This window comes from Neolamprologus multifasciatus, chromosome 22 (genome assembly GCF_963576455.1).
Source record: "Neolamprologus multifasciatus chromosome 22, fNeoMul1.2, whole genome shotgun sequence".
NCBI lineage: Eukaryota > Metazoa > Chordata > Actinopteri > Cichliformes > Cichlidae > Neolamprologus > Neolamprologus multifasciatus.
The window spans coordinates 14137440-14156316 of NC_140459.1; the positions used below are offsets into that span (position 1 = coordinate 14137440).

The window sequence follows — 18877 nt, forward strand, 5'->3', positions numbered from 1 at the left end:
ATGCAGCATTTTTCACAGCAGAAGCCACAGCTGTATCTAAACATTAACAATGTAGTTATTAGAAGTTTATTTCTGTTCTGTTTTTGCTTCAAAGAAAGATTTTACAAATTTAAATTGACTGAACGCTGATTTACATTTAGATTAATACTGTGTACTTTTCTCAGGTGCATTTGAAACAGCGTGATTTTGAAAATTTTCATCTGATGCACACAAAACAGTCATTTTTTGAATTTACAAGTTTAACTGAAATGTCTTTATTTTTTCTTATTTTTCTGATCATTACCTTTATATTGATGATGTCATGTGTATACCAATGTCTGTAACCTTGAAGCATAAATATCAAATATGTATTTTTTCCTATGCAGTGTGTTATTTGTGATTATGTATAAAGAATGTGCAGACACGTTGATCAAAGAAATACTGTTTTACTTAAGAAAACGTTTTTGAAGTTCTTTTTCGCAGCTTTGCCAAGAAAATTAAGTCACACGTCCAGAATGTATCTTATTGTGACTTATCATAATATTCACTCACTATTTCATAAATCTGAGAAGGATTCTTAAAGATATGCCTTTTATCCTCATAATACTCTCTGCTCCTTTTTTCTGTTCTCTTTCCCTCTCACCCTCCAACCAGTTACAGCAGATGGCTACCCTTCCCTGTACCTGGATATGCCAGAGGTTTCTTTTTGTTTGAAGGGAGTTTTCCCTCCTCACAGTCGCAAAGTGCTGCTCACAGGGGATCGCCTGATCATTGGGGTTTGAAGGGTCTCTACATTACAATATAAATCTCATTCAGGTAACTTTTGCTTTGACCTGATGCTATCTAGACAGATTTTAAATGAAATCTCATCAGAACTACGACATATAAAGTCATGGCCTTGTTTTTCATAACAGTAACGTCCATTCTCACAATGATATGATGAACATTCTCATTAATGTGAAACACTAAGTAATTATCCATAATTATGGTGGTATGAGCATGTTCTGATTGTGTATTACAAGAGCCTGTTATTATAAATAAGATGTTTTGGTATTTCCTATATACTTTGTGGCTTCATAATACTACAGTACCATATTGCTACATTGTTTAACAAACAATAAGTAATTATTATGATAAATAGTATCATATATAACGATATTTAATAAACTGCCATGATTATAAATGCTAATGAACTATAATAACTTGAAAACATATAATAAATTTAAGGTTACCATAGTTTTTATAATAAAATAAGATATGCTTTATTATCCCAAAAGGTGTAAAACATCCAAAATAACAGAATATCTGTAATGACTAGATTAGCTCAATAAAAATTATCATATGGTCAAAACTGAAAGAGAGAGAGAGAGCAATTATGAATATAATAAATTAATTAACAATAATGTAAAAAAATTATATAAATAAATAAAATAGAACAGTTCATTTTATAAAACCCTTAATATCTCAACATAGGTTAAATAAAAGTTACATAAATTAAATAGACTCTATGTAAAAAGCTAAATATAGTAAAAGTAGCTTTAACTGTTAAAATTCAACAGTATAAAATGTTTGTTTTTTTTTCAAATATACAAAAACAAGCACGCTCGGTAAATATAAGACCATATTACAGCTGGTTATTTTTGAGAGGGTTTAAAATGCAAGATAAAAGCCTAATTTGTGAACAATGAACATAAAATAAAATACGTGCATAACCTCGTAGTTCTCTGGCATTATGAGAGTGTGTTTTAAATAACCCTCCGCATTATGTATCCGGGCCGTGCGCTCTGCTTCCTGTCTCGCTTTATTTCATAAACTCGGGACGCAGAGGAAAGGTAAAGAGGGTTGACTGTCTGCTGCCTTACCTCAGCACGTTTGTGGCTGATTTCAGTTCAGTTTTTTTTAACGCATATTTACTTTTTTAAAAAATGTAATATCTGCACGTTGGACAGTGAACCCGCTGTTTTTATTCTAACATTACAAGGTTAACCGCTAGCCAGTTTAGCTTAGCGCTAGGCTAGCGGTGACTATCTGAGTATGGAGGTCAGCGGTGTGTACTCCTGTCATCACACTGAAGCAAGGCAGACCTGATCAGTTTTGTCCAGTAATCACTCGCCCTTTTAGCGACCGTATGAGATAAAATAGCCCAGCTGCAGGGTTAGGTTTGATAACATGGCTGGCTGTCGCCTTCACCTTCGTTACTTAACTCGGTTAGCTCTGACATAACATCACAAAAGAGTTAGCACTGGACCACCAAATGCATCATGCTAAAACTGACCGATAATCTAAATTTATGGTGTTGAAATGAAATGTCAGCTCTCGTTTCGGTGCTCTGTGTTTGAAATTTATTTTATAAAACTCAGGCTGAGGTGTTTTTAGTCCGAGATTTGTTTTTAGCTGAGAGGGCCATTAAATAGCAACTTATGATGATCAGAAGATAGTGTTATGAAGTTGTTGATGCAGTGACACTAAGTAACACCCGACCAATAGTACAAAAGATATTGGTACTGATATGTCAGTAAATATTGTGTGTGTGTGTGTGTGTGTGTGTGTATGCATCTGTGACAGAAAGGGAAACTCATTGTTTTTTTACATTTACATCAGCGTATTTCACAAACTAGTACAGACAGCTTTACTCTGCTCAGCATGGACTGGTAGTAGACTGGAAGTTCAGCACTCAAGGTGCTTTTTACTACAAGTGTCATTCACACAAATGTTTGTTCTAAAAAGAAGTGCCTTGTCCGCCTTTTTCGACACACTCACACTTCGATTTCTTTATTGGGGGAAACTCAGGCTTCAGTATCTTGCTCAGAGTTACTTCGGTATGCAGACTGGAGTACCTCTATTCCCTGAGCCACAACTCTCCTCATTATGTCCACTCACTGTGTAAAATATGGATATAGGCATTGTCACATCAGCTCTTGGTTTTGGTTTTCCCAGTGTCACAGCAGGTTAAACAGCAGCTCTCTGTGCCTGTGCAGCTGCTTTCTTTTATTAGTGTTTGAAAATGATTCAGGCTCAGTCTTGTTTTTTTATTTTTTCATGCAGAAAGGATGCTGTCCTTTTCTCGAGCTGTGGTGAGTGGGGTGGCCCGTGCCCCAGCTACTATCAGTCAGGGTGGCGTGACTGCTATCACACGATACAACAGCACAGCACAGGTATGACCCATGTTGTTAAAACCAGTATAAAACAAATTAAATCCTTACAACTGTAGTAACAGTTTGGTTTTTTCCTCTGCTTTTCTGGCAGAGTGCTCCTAAGAAAACTAAATTTGGACCACTGGCAGATCAGGACAGAATCTTCACCAACCTTTATGGCCGACATGAATGGAGGTAACACCCCTGTGTTGTTCTCTTGTGAATTTGATGCAAGGTGAGAGGTTTAACAAACAAAAACACAGTTGTGACCTTCTCATATTTGTGCCACAGGCTGAATGGTGCTTTGAAGCGTGGCGACTGGTACAAAACTAAGGAGATTCTTTTGAAGGGAGTCGACTGGATTCTCAATGAGATCAAAGTTTCTGGCCTGCGTGGGAGAGGTGGAGCTGGCTTCCCTACTGGCATGAAGTGGAGCTTCATGAACAAGCCCAGCGATGGCCGGTCAGTGAAGAGACAGATATCATTTTGCAATTTTAGTGCTAAGTTGTAACATTTTTACAAAAACTTAACTACATTTGGAGCAATAATAAACACATAAGTGCATTTTTTAGCAAATACAAGCACTTACAACACTCATTTTTTAAAAGGAATGCTTCTGGTGTTCTTATAGTTCAACCAGTTTGATGTTTATCAACCAGTTTTCATAAAACAGAGCAGATTTATTTTGATTCAGTTTGTTTTTTCTGTCAGCCAATTATCAGAAATTGCCACGTGTTGTGCAGCCTTTGTGCAAGATAAACTCCGCTTCTTTGACAGTAATGTTTATTACACCGACTTGTTTCTGTTTTCATATGTTAGCCCAAAGTATCTGGTGGTGAATGCAGATGAGGGAGAACCGGGCACCTGTAAGGACAGGGAGATCATGAGGAATGACCCACACAAGCTGGTCGAAGGCTGCCTGATCGCTGGGAGGGCCATGGGAGCCCGTGCTGCTTACATCTACATCAGAGGAGAGTTCTACAATGAGTCCTCCAACCTGCAGGTAGAGATGGATAGAGACAACTGAGATCAAGTCTTTAAATTTATCATACACTTCACTATCATCTTCAGTTTATGGAGAAAATGCGAAGAGATCAAAACAAAACACTTAAACATTACTGTAGTTGATGCATGTCTGAAGTACCCGGGTTAAAATTGAGCTCGTCTTTTTAAGCTTTCAGCATAATTACAAATGATTGTAAAACATGGTCCACAACTGATACAATTTTGGAATATCACTGCAAATATTTTCATACCAGTGAAGAACATTATTATAACAAATATAAATGAGCGATGGAGCACAGCAACAAAACAAAGAGGAAAAAACTCTGGTTCAAATCATAAATCAGCTTCTCAGCTGATATAACAGTGACCATATTTAAAATGAGTTTTGTTTATTTCAAATATTTTGTTTGTAGTTGAGGCCGATCAGTGTGTGTGTGTGTGTCCGTTCTGTACTGGTCGGACGTAACTCACTTTCAGCTAAATTTGTATTTAATTTATATTTTTTTTCTTTCAAAGACTTTATGCAAGTCAAAAAGCCAGTCGCAATCTTTTTCCAGACCTCCTGCTTGTCAGGCTTAAACGTGTAATAAATAAACCTTTTGAACTGCTTTCATGAAAGCCACCTGTGTGCTAGCTAGTCTTCCCTGGATCCATAAATTTGGCTGATTAATATAAACTTTCTCCAGGCCGACAGGAGCTATCCTGTCTGCTTCTAGCAATGACTCATTTCATTCTGAAGCTTTATGGATTACTTTCCTTTCCAGATTTAAAATATTAATATAACGTGTGAAATTTGATTGTTTTTTTTTTAAAAAGGGCTTATAGTATAATATTATTATAACCCATTATTATTTATTATGCTGCCCTTCAGCCATATTTAAAGTAATTAAATTAGTCTTTTTTTTCAAGGCCTGGGAAGGGGAAAGTAAGTGTTTATTTGTTTGTTGTTTAAATGTTATATTGGATACTGATAATAAGCTGCATACTTTCAGATTATATTAAAGTTGGTAATGTGACTAAATTTAAAAAAATCAGCTGTACAACTAATGTCTTTTAGTTGGAGGTGATTCAGACACAAAAGTAGCTGCACCTCCATTCAACTCAATTTCATACAGATTAAGCCTCATATTCTCTCTGCTGGCTCTTAGGTGGCCATCAATGAAGCCTACGCTGCTGGGCTAATTGGAAAGAACGCCTGTGGCTCTGGTTATGACTTTGATGTGTTTGTGATGCGTGGTGCCGGAGCCTACATCTGTGGAGAGGAGACCGCTCTTATCGAGTCCTTGGAAGGAAAGCAGGGGAAGCCCCGTCTGAAGCCCCCCTTCCCTGCAGATGTCGGTGAGTTCCTGTCTACAGAGTCGGGGTTAGAATAAAAAAGTTTCTATATTAATTATATTTTCCTCACTGCTGCTTCGTCTGCTGGGACCTCATTATTCTTGCTAAAATAAAAGCACGTCTCAAATGTCAACACCACTCCCTCTAATGTGTTTGAAGGTGTGTTTGGATGCCCAACAACTGTCGCCAACGTGGAGACTGTAGCTGTGGCGCCCACCATCTGTCGTCGTGGAGGCTCGTGGTTTGTCTCCTTTGGCAGGGAGAGAAACTCGGGCACAAAGCTGTTCAACATCTCTGGGCATGTCAACCACCCCTGCACAGTAGAAGAGGAGATGTCTATTCCTCTGAAAGAGCTCATTGAGAGACACGCAGGTACATAATGCACTAAAAATGTAAAAATCACATCATTTTTGCCTGATAGGATTTGGAAAAAAAAAGGAAAAAAAAGGAGGTAATGGAAGTCTTCCTACGTGAAGGTAGTCACGGACTGAAAAGATTAAGACAGCTTAGCTTAAGCACAGCCTTAAGTGCTTCTTCTTCTTCTTCTTTTTCTTTTTTTAACTTAATTGGAACAAACATCTGTCTGGTAGGTGGGGTGCGTGGTGGCTGGGATAACCTGCTGGCTGTAATTCCCGGTGGGTCCTCAACACCCCTCATCCCCAAGAACGTGTGTGAAGATGTGCTGATGGACTTTGATGGCCTTATTCAGGCGCAGACTGGGCTGGGCACTGCTGCTCTCATCGTCATGGACAAATCGGTAAATATGTCAGCTCTGTAGTATATTTAGCTCAATAAGAAATGCAGAATACTGCTGTTAAACGAGTGGATGGGTTTTACTTTTGCAGACTGACATTATTAGAGCCATCGCCCGTCTGATTGAATTCTACAAGCATGAGAGTTGTGGCCAGTGCACACCGTGCAGAGAGGGTAAATGCCACTTCAGTTCAGTTCTGCACACCTTAATATTTCTCCACCATCTTCATTAAATTAAAACGTGTGTTTTTTCTTGTTGTGTTTTTCTGCAGGAGTGGACTGGATGAATAAGATGATGTGGCGTTTTGCTAGTGGTGATGCACGTTCAGCAGAGATAGACATGATTTGGGAGATCAGCAAGCAGATTGAGGGGCACAGTATCTGTGCACTGGGCGACGGTGCGGCGTGGCCTGTGCAGGTAAATGCATCTCATGTCTTCATGGAACTATTAATGGGAAACTCAATACTTCAGAATGCATTAGGTACACTTACTGTGTGTGACGTGTAACTAATGCAGGGACGATAATGTTACAGATTGAAGAATACAGCATTACACTCATAGGTGTTTTTAAAGCCTCACCCATGTGTAGAAACCCCATGGTGACCAGAGGTTGCCAAGGGGTTCGCGTTGCACTCTTCACAATTGATTAGCGAGTAGCTTGATTACATGTTGTATTATTTGTAAAGCTCCCTGTTTGTTTTCTGCCTCAAGTCCAGCAGGATAACTGACCAAAACCCCTCTCTTCTCTCATCTGTGTTCCCAGGGATTGATCAGGCACTTCAGGCCTGTCATGGAAAGCCGAATTGCTGAATTCCAGCAGCACAAGGAGGCAAGGGTTTGAACGGCTTCTTCAAGTCCTTGATCTAATTTTCCTTCGCCCAGAACCCTGTGCTTGTCTTTCACAGATTATTTAAAGAAAAGACAATGTGCCGTCTTATCAACTCTTCATCAAGCGTTGCATTGATGTGTCTGCCTTGTGAAACAATATTACCAATAAAGTTCTATGATACTTTAATAAAGACTTATTCTTTTTCTTGTGGTTCTTTTTTCTTGTTTTCAATCTCTTGTGTTTTTACTTGTAGGGGAAAAAATATCTTATTAATTACAATAATTACCTGAAGTCTTTATTATTATTATTATTACTGAGTCTGTTATTTAAACAGGTAGTCTCATTGAGACCAAGAGTTCTATTTATATGCAGTGAAAGTATTTAAACCTAGTTTTTATAAGTTCAGTGTGAACAAGAGGTACAGCTAACATTTTAATATATTTTAGGATCAGTAGTATCAGGTTTAAATATGTATAATTTTCAATTATCGATTCTCTTAATTGCAGCCTGGTGCTGCGTTGTGATTGGTTGATTGGTTAAATCATTTGACAGCCATAAACCTGGTGCACTGCAAGGATGCCACGATTCCTGTTCGTTTTCATTCTATTCAACATCATTACGGATGTATGTTGAAATTATCTTTAAAATTGTATAATAATTATAGTAATTAATAATAAAACACTTTCAGCAGATAGGCGGAGAAACAAACATTTGAGAAAAAGGTGTTCACAATCTCGCGATAGCGGACGATCTCGTGTCACGTGACTTTGGCACGTTTTGCTCTGCTGCTTCGTTTCGCCCAGTGGATGCGTTGAACGGTAAAAATGCGTTTTTAAATTGTTTATGAACCTCTGCTTGGTCATTAAATGCATGTTTAAAGTGAAAAAGCGCAGCGTCACAGTAGGCGGAAGGCTACATAATAAAAATATAGTGCCGGTTGAATATATCAGTGGAGTCATGTCGCTTTTAGTTGCAGCTCAGCATCCCTCACCTCCATCCTTCTGTTAAATAGTTAGCTCAGGCCTTACGTGAGCTGCTTTTATTTACACTAGCCGATTTGAATTATGTAGGATCCCCCTCCTCCCTGAAACATCCTGTTAACTCAGTGGGGTGGGGGGGCTTGTTTGTTTTCTTTATTATTATTATTATTATTATTTATTGCAGTTTCTTGTAACTGGTTGAGGTTTGCAGTTCTGAGTCACATGTCTCCCATGTTGCAGCTTTACGCGGCTGGGTGCTGTGTGAAAGCATGGAAATGATGAAGATCGAGCAGGTGGTTGTTGGAAACGACATGAGGTCCACCTCTGCGGAGATGAAGCCTGAGCCACTGGTCGCCCCCTGTAAGATGACATTTTACATTAATGTGACTGCTCTTTCTAACCGCCACACTCACAGCAACATTAACAGCTTACATGTTTTGATGATAAGTCCACCCTTACTGAACAACTCTTCTCACTGTGATGCAGATCAGCATGAGAGTCTGCAGTGCTTCCAGTGCTTTATCACCTTCTGTAACTCCAAAGCTAAAGAGAGACACATGAGGAAGAGTCATCGGGACCAGTACAAGCAGCAACTGCAGCAGGTGGGAAAAACAGGCTAAACACGCCCAGCAGTTCATGCATGATGTGTAATTTTTACTCTCCAGGATTATATTTTAATCTTTGAATTTGTTACGCATTAATAAAAATAATCATTTTGGTATGGAAAACAAGAAGCAGCAAGTCTGAACATAGACTGTAGATAAATGATGGAAAATGTGTTCAGGTACAAAAAGTGAAGCCTTGATTATACTGCATCCACGAGTCCACTGAGGTCCGACAGAAGTGTATTTCATCATCACACGGGGAGCATGACAATCCATGTCAATATCAGCATGCCTCCCTGTTTTTGTGATCATGTGATTGTTGTGAGAATTTACCTTACAATGCAAAAACTACTACACGTCTGCAATGGATTATAATTAAGGCTTGAAGCTAAAGCAAAAGTGCCTCAAACCTGTACTCCTTTCAGTGGCCAGCAGGGGGAGATTCTTCTGATTACAGAAAGATTATATAGAGGTCCAAAAGAGAAAGCAGCTGTACTTCTCACATGATTTGTGGCTTTAGTAACTTTAGTAACTAATTTCTCCAGAGTTTAAGTTCTCAATAGCTAGTTTACAAGATAAAGTTCACGCTGTAAACTATGGTTCTTCTAAGAGTTAGAAATTAAATGAAAACAGGGTAGGCTTCAGGTCAGCTCTTCTGTACCCTATGAATGTGTAGTGTCACTTGGCTTCACAACAAGGCTACATAAACCACCCTCTGCTCAAAGTCATATGCAAGAGGATTACATCTTTTATATACAGTCTATGTATTTGAAAAGCTGGAACTGTGAAATTGTGACAATATATGTTTGAATGATGAAGAACAAACCACGCTGTTTTTTTGATGATTGCCCAGTAATCCAGAAAGTTGATTCTGTTCATCATCACAGTGACTTCTTCAGGCTCAGCTGACTGCAGGTTTTCCCAACTTTATAAACAGTTTGGTTGCATAACGACTGAAAGTAGCACCACTGACTAATAATGAACCATGAGCTCAGTTTCATGATCGTTAATATGCAAATGAGGGACATTTGAAAGTCAATGTGTGCCATGAACCAGCCCATACAGACAAACAAACGAAGTAATATAGTGAAAATGTTTATGTGCCGAGAGGATCGCTGTCGAGGAAACCGAACAGCCCTCTGGCTAATGGCAAAGTTACAGTCTCAATGTTATTCTTTATTTTTTCTCAGTGTCTTCTTGAGGGACAGTATGTGTATATGTGTACGTGATATTAAATGAATGTTTAAGTGAGACCAAATTCACAACCCAATAGAAACAGATCCAGGTACATTTACAGCAATATTCAAACTGAATACAGGCTGCTGGCCATTGACATGTAGTATCCTTTTTGACTTGAAGTCACCTGGAACTGTAGCTGTGCTGTAAACAAATAATGAAGCACACTTTGACCAGAATAACAACTAGAATCTTTAACACACTAAGATAATAAAATACACAAGCTATTTGGCTGGTAACTGACAATAAGCCAGAGGACTAATGGCCCAGAAGGCCCAAATGAAACTAGTAATGTCCAGACATCTAGCCTATATTACTTAATATTCATTAACCTATTTAAAAGCACTTTTGCTCTGTTTCAGGTAAAGTGTAAATCTGCACCTCTGATTTGTGTGATTACATTTTCTCTTTGTCTTTTTCTGCTGCAGCAGCCAAAGTCTGATTTATTAATGACAAACCAGTGGTAGAAGCATCATAACATCAAGAAAACTGGACAGTTAAAGGATTTTTCTTTTTACATAAAAAAGAAAAAAATGTTTGATGATCTGAAATGTTTAAGTGTGACAAACATACAAATAAATAGGAAAACGCTTTTTCACACCATTGTCATATAAAAGACTTACTTCCTTCATTCTGTTCATTGACCCCATTATGGACCACTAAAATTTTGTATACTATGTAGAATATACCTTATTTACTTTATTTATTAAATTTTGGGTTTGTTTTGGTTTTTTTTGCACTACATTAGACAACATCAAAATAGCGTTGTCAAAAATGACAATAGCGTTGGCATTTTTGTTATTTGTGTTTTGTAATCTTTATAAAATCCTCGAAAAAAACACCTCTTAATCTTTGGTATATGGCGAGGCGCTGTGGACACCCAAGTTTGTGATTGTGTAGATTTTTCAAATCAATACCATGGTTGCATCTACTGAAAATCTCTGTGAAGCTTAAATCTCAGTGACCTTGACTTCAAGGTCAGAGGTCAACCTTTCTGAAAATCGGAGGAGTTTCACATTTATAACACAGGTATGTCTACTAGGAGGCTGAAGGGTAGCACTATATATTTATAAACAATCAGAAACAACAATTTATTTCCAATTTGTATGGAATTTATTTCTGTAAACATGGTGTTTTAGGTCGGATTAAAGGACTGATGTGATGGTAAGGTGTCCGCTGCTCTGCTTTGAATATTGGTAGGCTTTTTTTTTTTTTTTTTTTTCCAAATTTTCACAAGAATTGCTAGTTCCCCTAGAGTTTTGGCCACCCCAGCAATCAGAAGATTCCCTATGAGCAAGCATTTAGCAACAGTGGGAAGGAAAAACTCCCTTTAAAAAGGAAGAAACCTTCGACAGAACCAGGCTCAGGAAGGGACAGCCCTCTGCCACGACTGGTTGGGGTGGGGGGAGTGAAAAAAAAAAAGCCAAAGTGATAATTATTGGAGCAGCTTAATTAATATTTCCAGTGTAATTTGCTGTTATATCCTTTTCCAACCCCAGTTTGTGTTTTTATCACTTTTGTCCAGGGTGGAAGATGCCATGCTGGAGATTGACTCTGTATGGTTTTTCAATGTCGATGCTTGGGAACCTGTTGGAGAGGCCAGGGTTGAAAAAGGGATGCCGTAGAACCTGAGAGGGTGTTATCCGCTGGTGTGCATCCAAGGCCAGCATCTCTTTAATTAGGCTGACAAATAAGCGTTGGCCATCTTCTGGTCCTCGTCTAAACATCATTATTTGTTCGAGGTCATCCAGACGTTTAAGTTTTATGTATCTTGTCTCCAAAGATTCATATCCTGTCTCGTATTTAAATTGTTGGGCGATCTTAAATGTCCAGCGTTGTTGGTTGTAGTTGTAGTTGTCTTTTGTGAAATAGTCTTCAGTGTACACGCCAGCATCGAGAACATGATCTGGTGGCTGACCCTGAGTCTCTATGATGAATTTCAAAACATCATAATATTTTTTTCCAGGGTAGAGTGGCACCCCTGTAACAAGCTCAACAGCCACCAGCCCCAGAGACCACGTGTCACATGCTTCGTTATAAGGAAGGCCAAGCATAACCTCAGGTGCACTATAACCAACTGTCCCCACACGGTCACCAGGCATCACTGCAGACGCAGGACATGCGAGGCCAAAGTCTATAAGTCTGACTTTGACTGGAGACTCATAGCGATTTACAACCATGATGTTTCCAGGTTTGAGGTCAGCGTGCACTATTCCCAACAAACCCAGGTGGGACAGAGCATTTGTGAGTTGACCTAAAATTGGCCTGACTTCGCTTATGGGGAGACGCCGGTTATTCGGGTCCCGTATGTAGTCCCACAGGCATTGGTCTAGGAGTTCAAATTTCAGGCAAACCCGCTCTCTGTCAAGGAAAAAGCCGTTCCATTGAACAATGTTGGCGGCATCTGGATCCAACCTTCGCAGCTGCTCCAGGATGAAAATTTCCTTTTTTGCCTGTTGCAGAATATTAGTGCAGTTCTTGTTCACCTTAATAGCCACAGCTTGGTTGGTTTTGGTATCGCGGCATTTGGCTACAATACCAAAACCCCCTTCTCCGAGGAAAGCCTCTACCTTGTAGTGGTTTCCCAAAATGCTCCCTTCAACTATTTCAAGCTCATCTGAGCTGAAGGATGGGCTGGCTGACGTGTGGACAAATACTTGCTGAGAAAATTCAACCGAGTTTTGAAAACTGCAGTTGATTTTCTCTGATCTCTTGCATTTCAAGTTTGAAGGGTGCTGAAAGACCACAGGGTTTTGTGGTCTTTCAGCACTCATGTCAATACAAGGGGAACTCTTAGGGTTGAAAAAGGGATGCCGGAGAACCTCCGACGGTGTTATGCGCTGGTTTGCATCCAAGGCCAACATCTGTTTAATTAAGCTTACAAACAAACGTTGGCCATTTTCAGGTCCTCTTCTAAACATCATTACTTGTTCGAGGTCATCGAGACGCGTCAGTTTTATGTATCTTGTCTCCAGGGACTCATATCCTGTCTCGTACTGAAATTGTTGGTCAGTCTTAAATGTCCAGCGCTGTTGGTTGTCATTGTCTTCAATGAAATAGTCTTCAGTGTACACGCCAGAGTCTAGAACATGATCTGGTGGCTGACCCTGAGTCTCTATGATGAATTTCAGAACATCATAGTCTTCATTTCCAGGGTAAAGTGGCACCCCTGTACCAAGCTCAACAGCCACCAGCCCCAGAGACCACATGTCAATTGCTTCGTTGTAAGGAAGGCCAAGCATAACTTCAGGTGCACTATAACCAACCGTCCCCACACGGTCACCAGGCATCACTGCAGACGCAGGACATGCGAGGCCAAAGTCTATAAGTTTGACTTTGATGGGGGACTCATGGCGGTTTACAACCATGATGTTTCCAGGTTTGAGGTCAGCGTGCACTATTCCCACAGAACCCAGGTGGGACAGAGCATTTGTGAGCTGACCTAAAATTGGCCTGACTTCACTTATGGGAAGACCCTGGTTTTTCCGGTCCCCTATATAGTCCCACAGGCATTGATCAAGGAGTTCGAACTTTAAGCAAACCCGCTCTCCGTCGTGGAAAAAGCCGTTCCATTTAACAATGTTGGCGGCATCTGGATCCAACCTTCTCAGCTGCTCCAGGATGAAAATTTCCAGTTTTGCCTGTTGCAGAATATCAGGGCGCCTCTTGTTGACTTTAATAGCCACAGCTCGGTTGGTCATGGTATCACGACATTTGGCTACAATACCAAAGCCCCCTTCTCCAAGGAAAGCCTCTACCTTGTAGTGGTTTCCCAAAATGCTCCCTTTAACGATTCCAAGCTCATTTGAGCGGAAGGATGGGTTAGCTGACATGGTGAAATGTGTCGGCTTGGTCAGTGAATTGCTAAGTAACGCGAAATTCTCTCAAAACTCTCCAAAAGGGTTTGCTTACTGTCAGGTCAAGGTCCGTTGAGCAGCAAAGTTTAACAGAGCAAAGCTCCTATTTAAGGGTTTTTTCTCTCAGCAAGATGATGACATCACAAGGGATCAAAGGCATTCTACTTTGGATCAAAGGCATTCTATTTTTGATCAATGGCATTCTATTTTTTCAGTTGAAACACTGAAAAAAAATAGTGTTTCAACAGGGCAGGCTGGCGCCCTGTGGGAGGCAGAGGTGATAGGGTAAGGATGCAGAGGATAAGAAAAGATCTTATCTGTCAGCTCATCAGCGAGCAGCCGCAGAATCACAGGTGCAGCTTGGCAGGGGATGGAGAGTGAAGACAAAATCAACAATGACTTATGGCAGGGGTGTCAAACTCAAATACACAGTGGGCCAAAATTCAAAACTGGAACAAAGTCGCGGGCTAACATTAATATTTAATGAAAAAAAAATCTTCCTCCAGATATAAGAATGAATCTTTTCTTATGGACTCAAATAAGTTTTGCTGGAAAACTGAATATGGAACAAGCAAAGCTTAATACTAAACAATATATATATTAGCTGTATAATACCAGTAGGCCAGCTCTAATAGTAATTTGGTATGGCTTCGCGGGCCAAATGTAATTAGGCTGCGGGCCAAATTTGGCCCGCGGGTCAGAGTTTGACACCTATGGGCTAAGTGGATGGCACAGCACAGCAGACCTACGAGAGAGTCCAGACCAAGAATATGCAGCATGTTTACAACTACAGGCCGGTGGCCACTTTTCCACTGATGAAGATGTATACATGTGGTTTGAGCAGGGAGTCAAGGAGTGCAATTATGTTAGAAGGGAACAGCCATCTCTGAACCAAAGAGGGGGCCTTACAGTACATCTTTCATCATATTACAGTGCTGTGATTAGCACTCATGGTCATCAGTGGTCATAGAAATTTCAGTATTAGCAGTCTTGAAACTGGTGTTAGTCAGTGGTCCAAGTTTCAATCATTGTGCAACTGTGATGAGATGAAACATTACATCAAGTTGTACAAAATCAACTTTCTGGAAATTCACATTGTTGCTGATTAAATTTCTTACTGTGAGTATTTACAGAATGAATACAAACAAACAAACATATATTTCTTCTGATTTTTCAGAGTAACACTGTCTTCACATGCTACAAATGTGAAAAGTTCTTCTCCTCTTCCGAGGAGCTCAGCAAGCATCAGGCCACCCACAGCACAGAGGAGAAGGCCTTTGTCTGCTCTTACTGCCAGAAAAGCTTCTTTACCTTCACCGAGGTGAGGACATAGCAGGCATTTTAAAGCTTCTTTTCTGTGCTGGAGGCTTCCAGTGTACCATTTCTTACTGTTTAATATCTTGCAGCTGAACCAACACAGACGTCACGAGTGTAAAGAACGGCGGTGTCCCTGCAGGGACTGTGGTGCTTCCTTCCCCAGCCCGTCACGACTTCGCAGCCATCGCATTGCGGTGCACCCCCAGCCCCCAGAACAAGCCGATGACCTGAACACCTTCCAGTGCTGCAAATGTCATCAGAGTTTCCAGACAGAGGAAGAGCTCCTGCAGCACCAGGAGAAATTTGCCAGGGAAATAAACTGTGACGCTAAGCTGCAAGGCAAAAAACGCGGGCGTAAACCCAAGCATGCAGCTCAAGGAGCAACTGGTGACAGCAAGAGGATAAAACAAGAGGGAGCAGATAACCACGAAGAATACAGTGACCCTCCAACAGACGGCTGCTCCTCTTCCGAGCTCCAGATTCCCTGTCCCGAAGCAGACTGCGATCTCATATTTCCTTCTGTCTTAGCCCTGCGGGCACACAAGCAAGTCAGGCACAACCCACATGCGTGCATACAGTGTGACGAGAGCTTTGCTCAACCCGAGCAGCTCAGCGCACACAAGGCTACGGCTCACAACTCTAGATACACCTGCCTCACCTGTGCAAAGAGCTTTACAAGAGAAAGCAGCCTAAAGGCTCATGAGAGCACCCACACCGAGCGAGAGGAGGGAGCAGAAAATACATAATATAAAGGGAAGAGACTGCAACTCGTCATTACGTGTTTAGATTAAATGATGGTCAAAATGAAGACTGCACAGACCTGTACAGACCAGGTAGTACTCTAACTACATGATCACCTTGGGCTTTTCTTCTTACTAATCCTTCCAGTGTAAGCTATCCTGGAAAGCCATACCAGGGTTTGCACTGTGAGGAAGCAGGATGGTTTGGAGGCAGAAGGCAGAGACATACCTGACAGTCAACTGGGAAACTTTAGTTCGTGTCCACTCACTTTAATCTCATCACAGCTTTGTTAGGTTTACCCCCAGCTACTACTGCTTTAGCGTGAGTAAAACTGCACTTTTATAATGTTAAAGACATGCTAGAAATCTCATTTTTCTGTGTTTTTAGTGGGTTGACTTGATCTAAAACTAAAGGTGGCGACACCAGCACATGTGCACTTACTCATACGGCCACCAGAGGTCAGTTATCTTGAACTGTAACTGTATAATTCACCTATTTTATCATTTTCTGATGGAGGATTGTCTCTGTTGTTTTATGTTCTACAGACTATTCTTAAAAGCTTGAAAAGAAGGTAGCTGGACTTCTTTAATTTTGTCCATATTACCTCCACACTACCTGTAACGTATTTTATTCACTGTAGACCAACAAGTTATTTCTTACAAGTGGAGTGAATGTTTTGTATTTAGCTAAAGTCAGACACTGTAAGTCCCAAACATGATACAATCTTAAATGCTACAGTACAGCAGTATATAGGGTTCTCTATCAAGAGACAGTCAGTCTCAAGGTTTCATTTCTTTTCTTTCTTTTCTTTTTTTTCCAGAAGTTGTTGCATTAAATAGTACTCAAATTCCTGTGCTGTCTTTGTCCTTTTTGTATTATTATATTTACTTAAATGTTTATGATGTGGAAAACACTTCAGTTTGAATAAGTCTGAAAGTAAGTAATTTATGAAGAATCATCTTACTTGTTTTGAGGTGGGGTTTTTTTTGGATCAAATTCTTATCTCTTTAAATCTCTGCATCTAGTTGAACTCTCACCTTTTATACAGACTAGAATGGAACTTTATTTATTATTTTTTTATTAAGTATACTACTAATAATGTGTGGATACTATCCCCCAAATACTTGTTTGTACTTTAGAACAAATATTTGACCTAATGTGTGATCAGAATGTCCCTCTGGTCCATGTTTAGATGATGGCGTCATATAGCAGCAATGCCCAGTTGGCACTAAGGGCCTCAAGGTGTGGTCTTCTGTTGCTGTAGCCCATCTGCTACAACGTTTCATGTGTTGTGCATTCAGAAGTGCTCTTCTGCATTCTTTGGTTGTAATTGGTGGTTATTTGAGTTACTGTTGCCTTCCTATTAGCTTATCCTTCATCAACCCCCCAAAAATGGACATGATTGTTTGGGAAAATGCTAGCAGATCAGCATTTTCTGAAATACTGAAAATAAAGCAGCCAGCCTGACACCAACAACCATTACACATTCAAAATCACTACATTATTCAGTTAACTATATTCTGCAGTGTCTCAGATTTCAGTACTCACTACGTGGTTCCCCAGTTACAACAGTGATAGGGGCAATTCTGCTAGATCAGTGTTGTTAGGTTTTATATCATTTTACTGATGATTTTTACTTAATGATGATACTTTTGAGTGCCAGACTGACTTGTACTGACTTCCTTTTTATGTAAGGTATGAATATTTTACTGAGTACATGGCCAGAGTACTGCATGAACTCTGCAGCTTTAAAACCAAAGTGAATAGATATCTGTACTTATTTGACATTTTAGAGAACTGAAACAACAACTTTGCTGTTTTAAATTCGCTTAAAAGCTGATAAATACTCTCCCTTACTTGCATGCGTACACACACACACACACACATACAGAGTTATTTAGGACAGAAAACACAACTTTAACTTATTAAGGTTAATATTTGCCTATTTGTGTTTCCCAGAAGAAAGAAGCCAATCTCTAATAGTTGTCAATACATGACAGACCAGAGGACTATGACGACTGCTGGAAACATACCTTCTAAATTTTAACTTGATGTTTTATTGGTTCTAAATAGTTTTTATTTAATAACAAAATTAGAAATGAAATACTTAAGACATATTTTAGATGCTTTAAGAAAAAAGAAAAAAAAGAAACAAAACACTAGAGATCTAGAGTGTGCAAAGTAAGACATTTTTTGGTTTTTCTTTAACCAAATCTGATTCTAATAAAGTTCGTCGAGTTGTACCACTGTGGGCGGGCTTTACCGGTGGTAAGAAGCGGACAGTACCACTGTTTTTATATTTATTACATCCTTTGTTTAAACTTATATTTCAAGAGTGATCTGGCCAGAGAGCACCAAACATAGTAATTGATATTATTAAATGTATAACTGATCTGAGAGTGGATCTAAGAGCAGTGCCACTGACCTTGAGGAGATTATTTATTTATTTATTGGCATTGACTTTTGTGAGTTAATTTAGTTCATGCTAACCAGCTCTAACAATTTTACCTCTTTCTACCTAGTCCACAGTTCTTATACTACTACTATTGTTGTTGAACTCATTTAATTACAATCTTCTTCCTCCTCTTATCTCAGCTGCTCCCTCTAGGTGTCGCCACAGAGGATCATCTGCTTTCATTTAATCCTATCTTTAGTATCATCCCCTGTCACATGAACCCTCTGCATGTATATCCACTATCCCTCCTCTGCACATTGTCAAACCATCTCTCTCTTCCTCTCTAACTGTCTCCAAACCCCTCAACCTGATCTGTCAGTCTGACGTGCTAATTTTTAATCCTGACCTTCCTGGTCACTCCCAATGATAATCTTAGCATCTTCAACTGTGCCACCTCCAGCTTGGCCTCTCCAAACTGTACATCATAGCAGGTTTCCATATTGTCTGTAAAGCATCCCTTTCAAACAATTATTTAGAATATAGACTTTTCAGATCATTGCATTGTGAGATTATATTTCACACCATATTCAAACTTATTGCGTGAAGAAACACATGTTTTTACAATTATTCAATTTAAATTTGCACATTTATAGCATAAAGTAAGTGACAGTTATATGGGGAGCCTTCATTGTCATTGTAATTAGGATACA

At 39.7% G+C, this 18877-nt stretch overlaps 2 protein-coding genes across 2 annotated transcripts; both read left to right on the forward strand.

Annotated features, from left to right (window-relative positions):
• The first annotated feature begins 1678 nt into the window (after nt 1-1678).
• Nucleotides 1679-7228, forward strand: ndufv1 (NADH:ubiquinone oxidoreductase core subunit V1). The gene is made up of 11 exons (XM_085147483.1): nt 1679-1811; nt 3025-3134; nt 3226-3308; nt 3405-3575; nt 3933-4116; nt 5267-5456; nt 5613-5825; nt 6044-6210; nt 6299-6380; nt 6479-6624; nt 6971-7228. The coding sequence occupies exons 2-11, from the start codon at nt 3030-3032 to the stop codon at nt 7046-7048; spliced, it is 1419 nt and encodes a 472-aa protein (XP_085003609.1). The 5' UTR covers nt 1679-1811; nt 3025-3029; the 3' UTR covers nt 7049-7228.
• A 432-nt stretch (nt 7229-7660) lies between these two features.
• LOC146493142 (uncharacterized) lies at nt 7661-17267 on the forward strand. The gene is made up of 5 exons (XM_085147486.1): nt 7661-7854; nt 8257-8376; nt 8503-8618; nt 14892-15035; nt 15121-17267. Exons 2-5 carry the CDS (start codon nt 8286-8288, stop codon nt 15775-15777), a joined length of 1008 nt encoding a protein of 335 aa, XP_085003612.1. The 5' UTR covers nt 7661-7854; nt 8257-8285; the 3' UTR covers nt 15778-17267.
• The last annotated feature ends 1610 nt before the right edge of the window (nt 17268-18877 follow it).

Excerpts from the sequence above, each read along its gene's own strand:
- ndufv1 (XM_085147483.1), top strand. The coding sequence starts at position 3,030 with ATGCTGTCCTTTTCTCGAGCTGTGGTGAGTGGGGTGGCCCGTGCCCCA. Across the intron at positions 5,826-6,043 it reads GCTCATTGAGAGACACGCAG|GTGGGGTGCGTGGTGGCTGG; the intron begins GTACATAATGCA and ends TCTGTCTGGTAG. Across the intron at positions 6,211-6,298 it reads TCATCGTCATGGACAAATCG|ACTGACATTATTAGAGCCAT; the intron begins GTAAATATGTCA and ends TTACTTTTGCAG.
- LOC146493142 (XM_085147486.1), top strand. The coding sequence starts at position 8,286 with ATGGAAATGATGAAGATCGAGCAGGTGGTTGTTGGAAACGACATGAGG. Across the intron at positions 8,377-8,502 it reads TGAGCCACTGGTCGCCCCCT|ATCAGCATGAGAGTCTGCAG; the intron begins GTAAGATGACAT and ends ACTGTGATGCAG. Across the intron at positions 8,619-14,891 it reads ACAAGCAGCAACTGCAGCAG|AGTAACACTGTCTTCACATG; the intron begins GTGGGAAAAACA and ends CTGATTTTTCAG.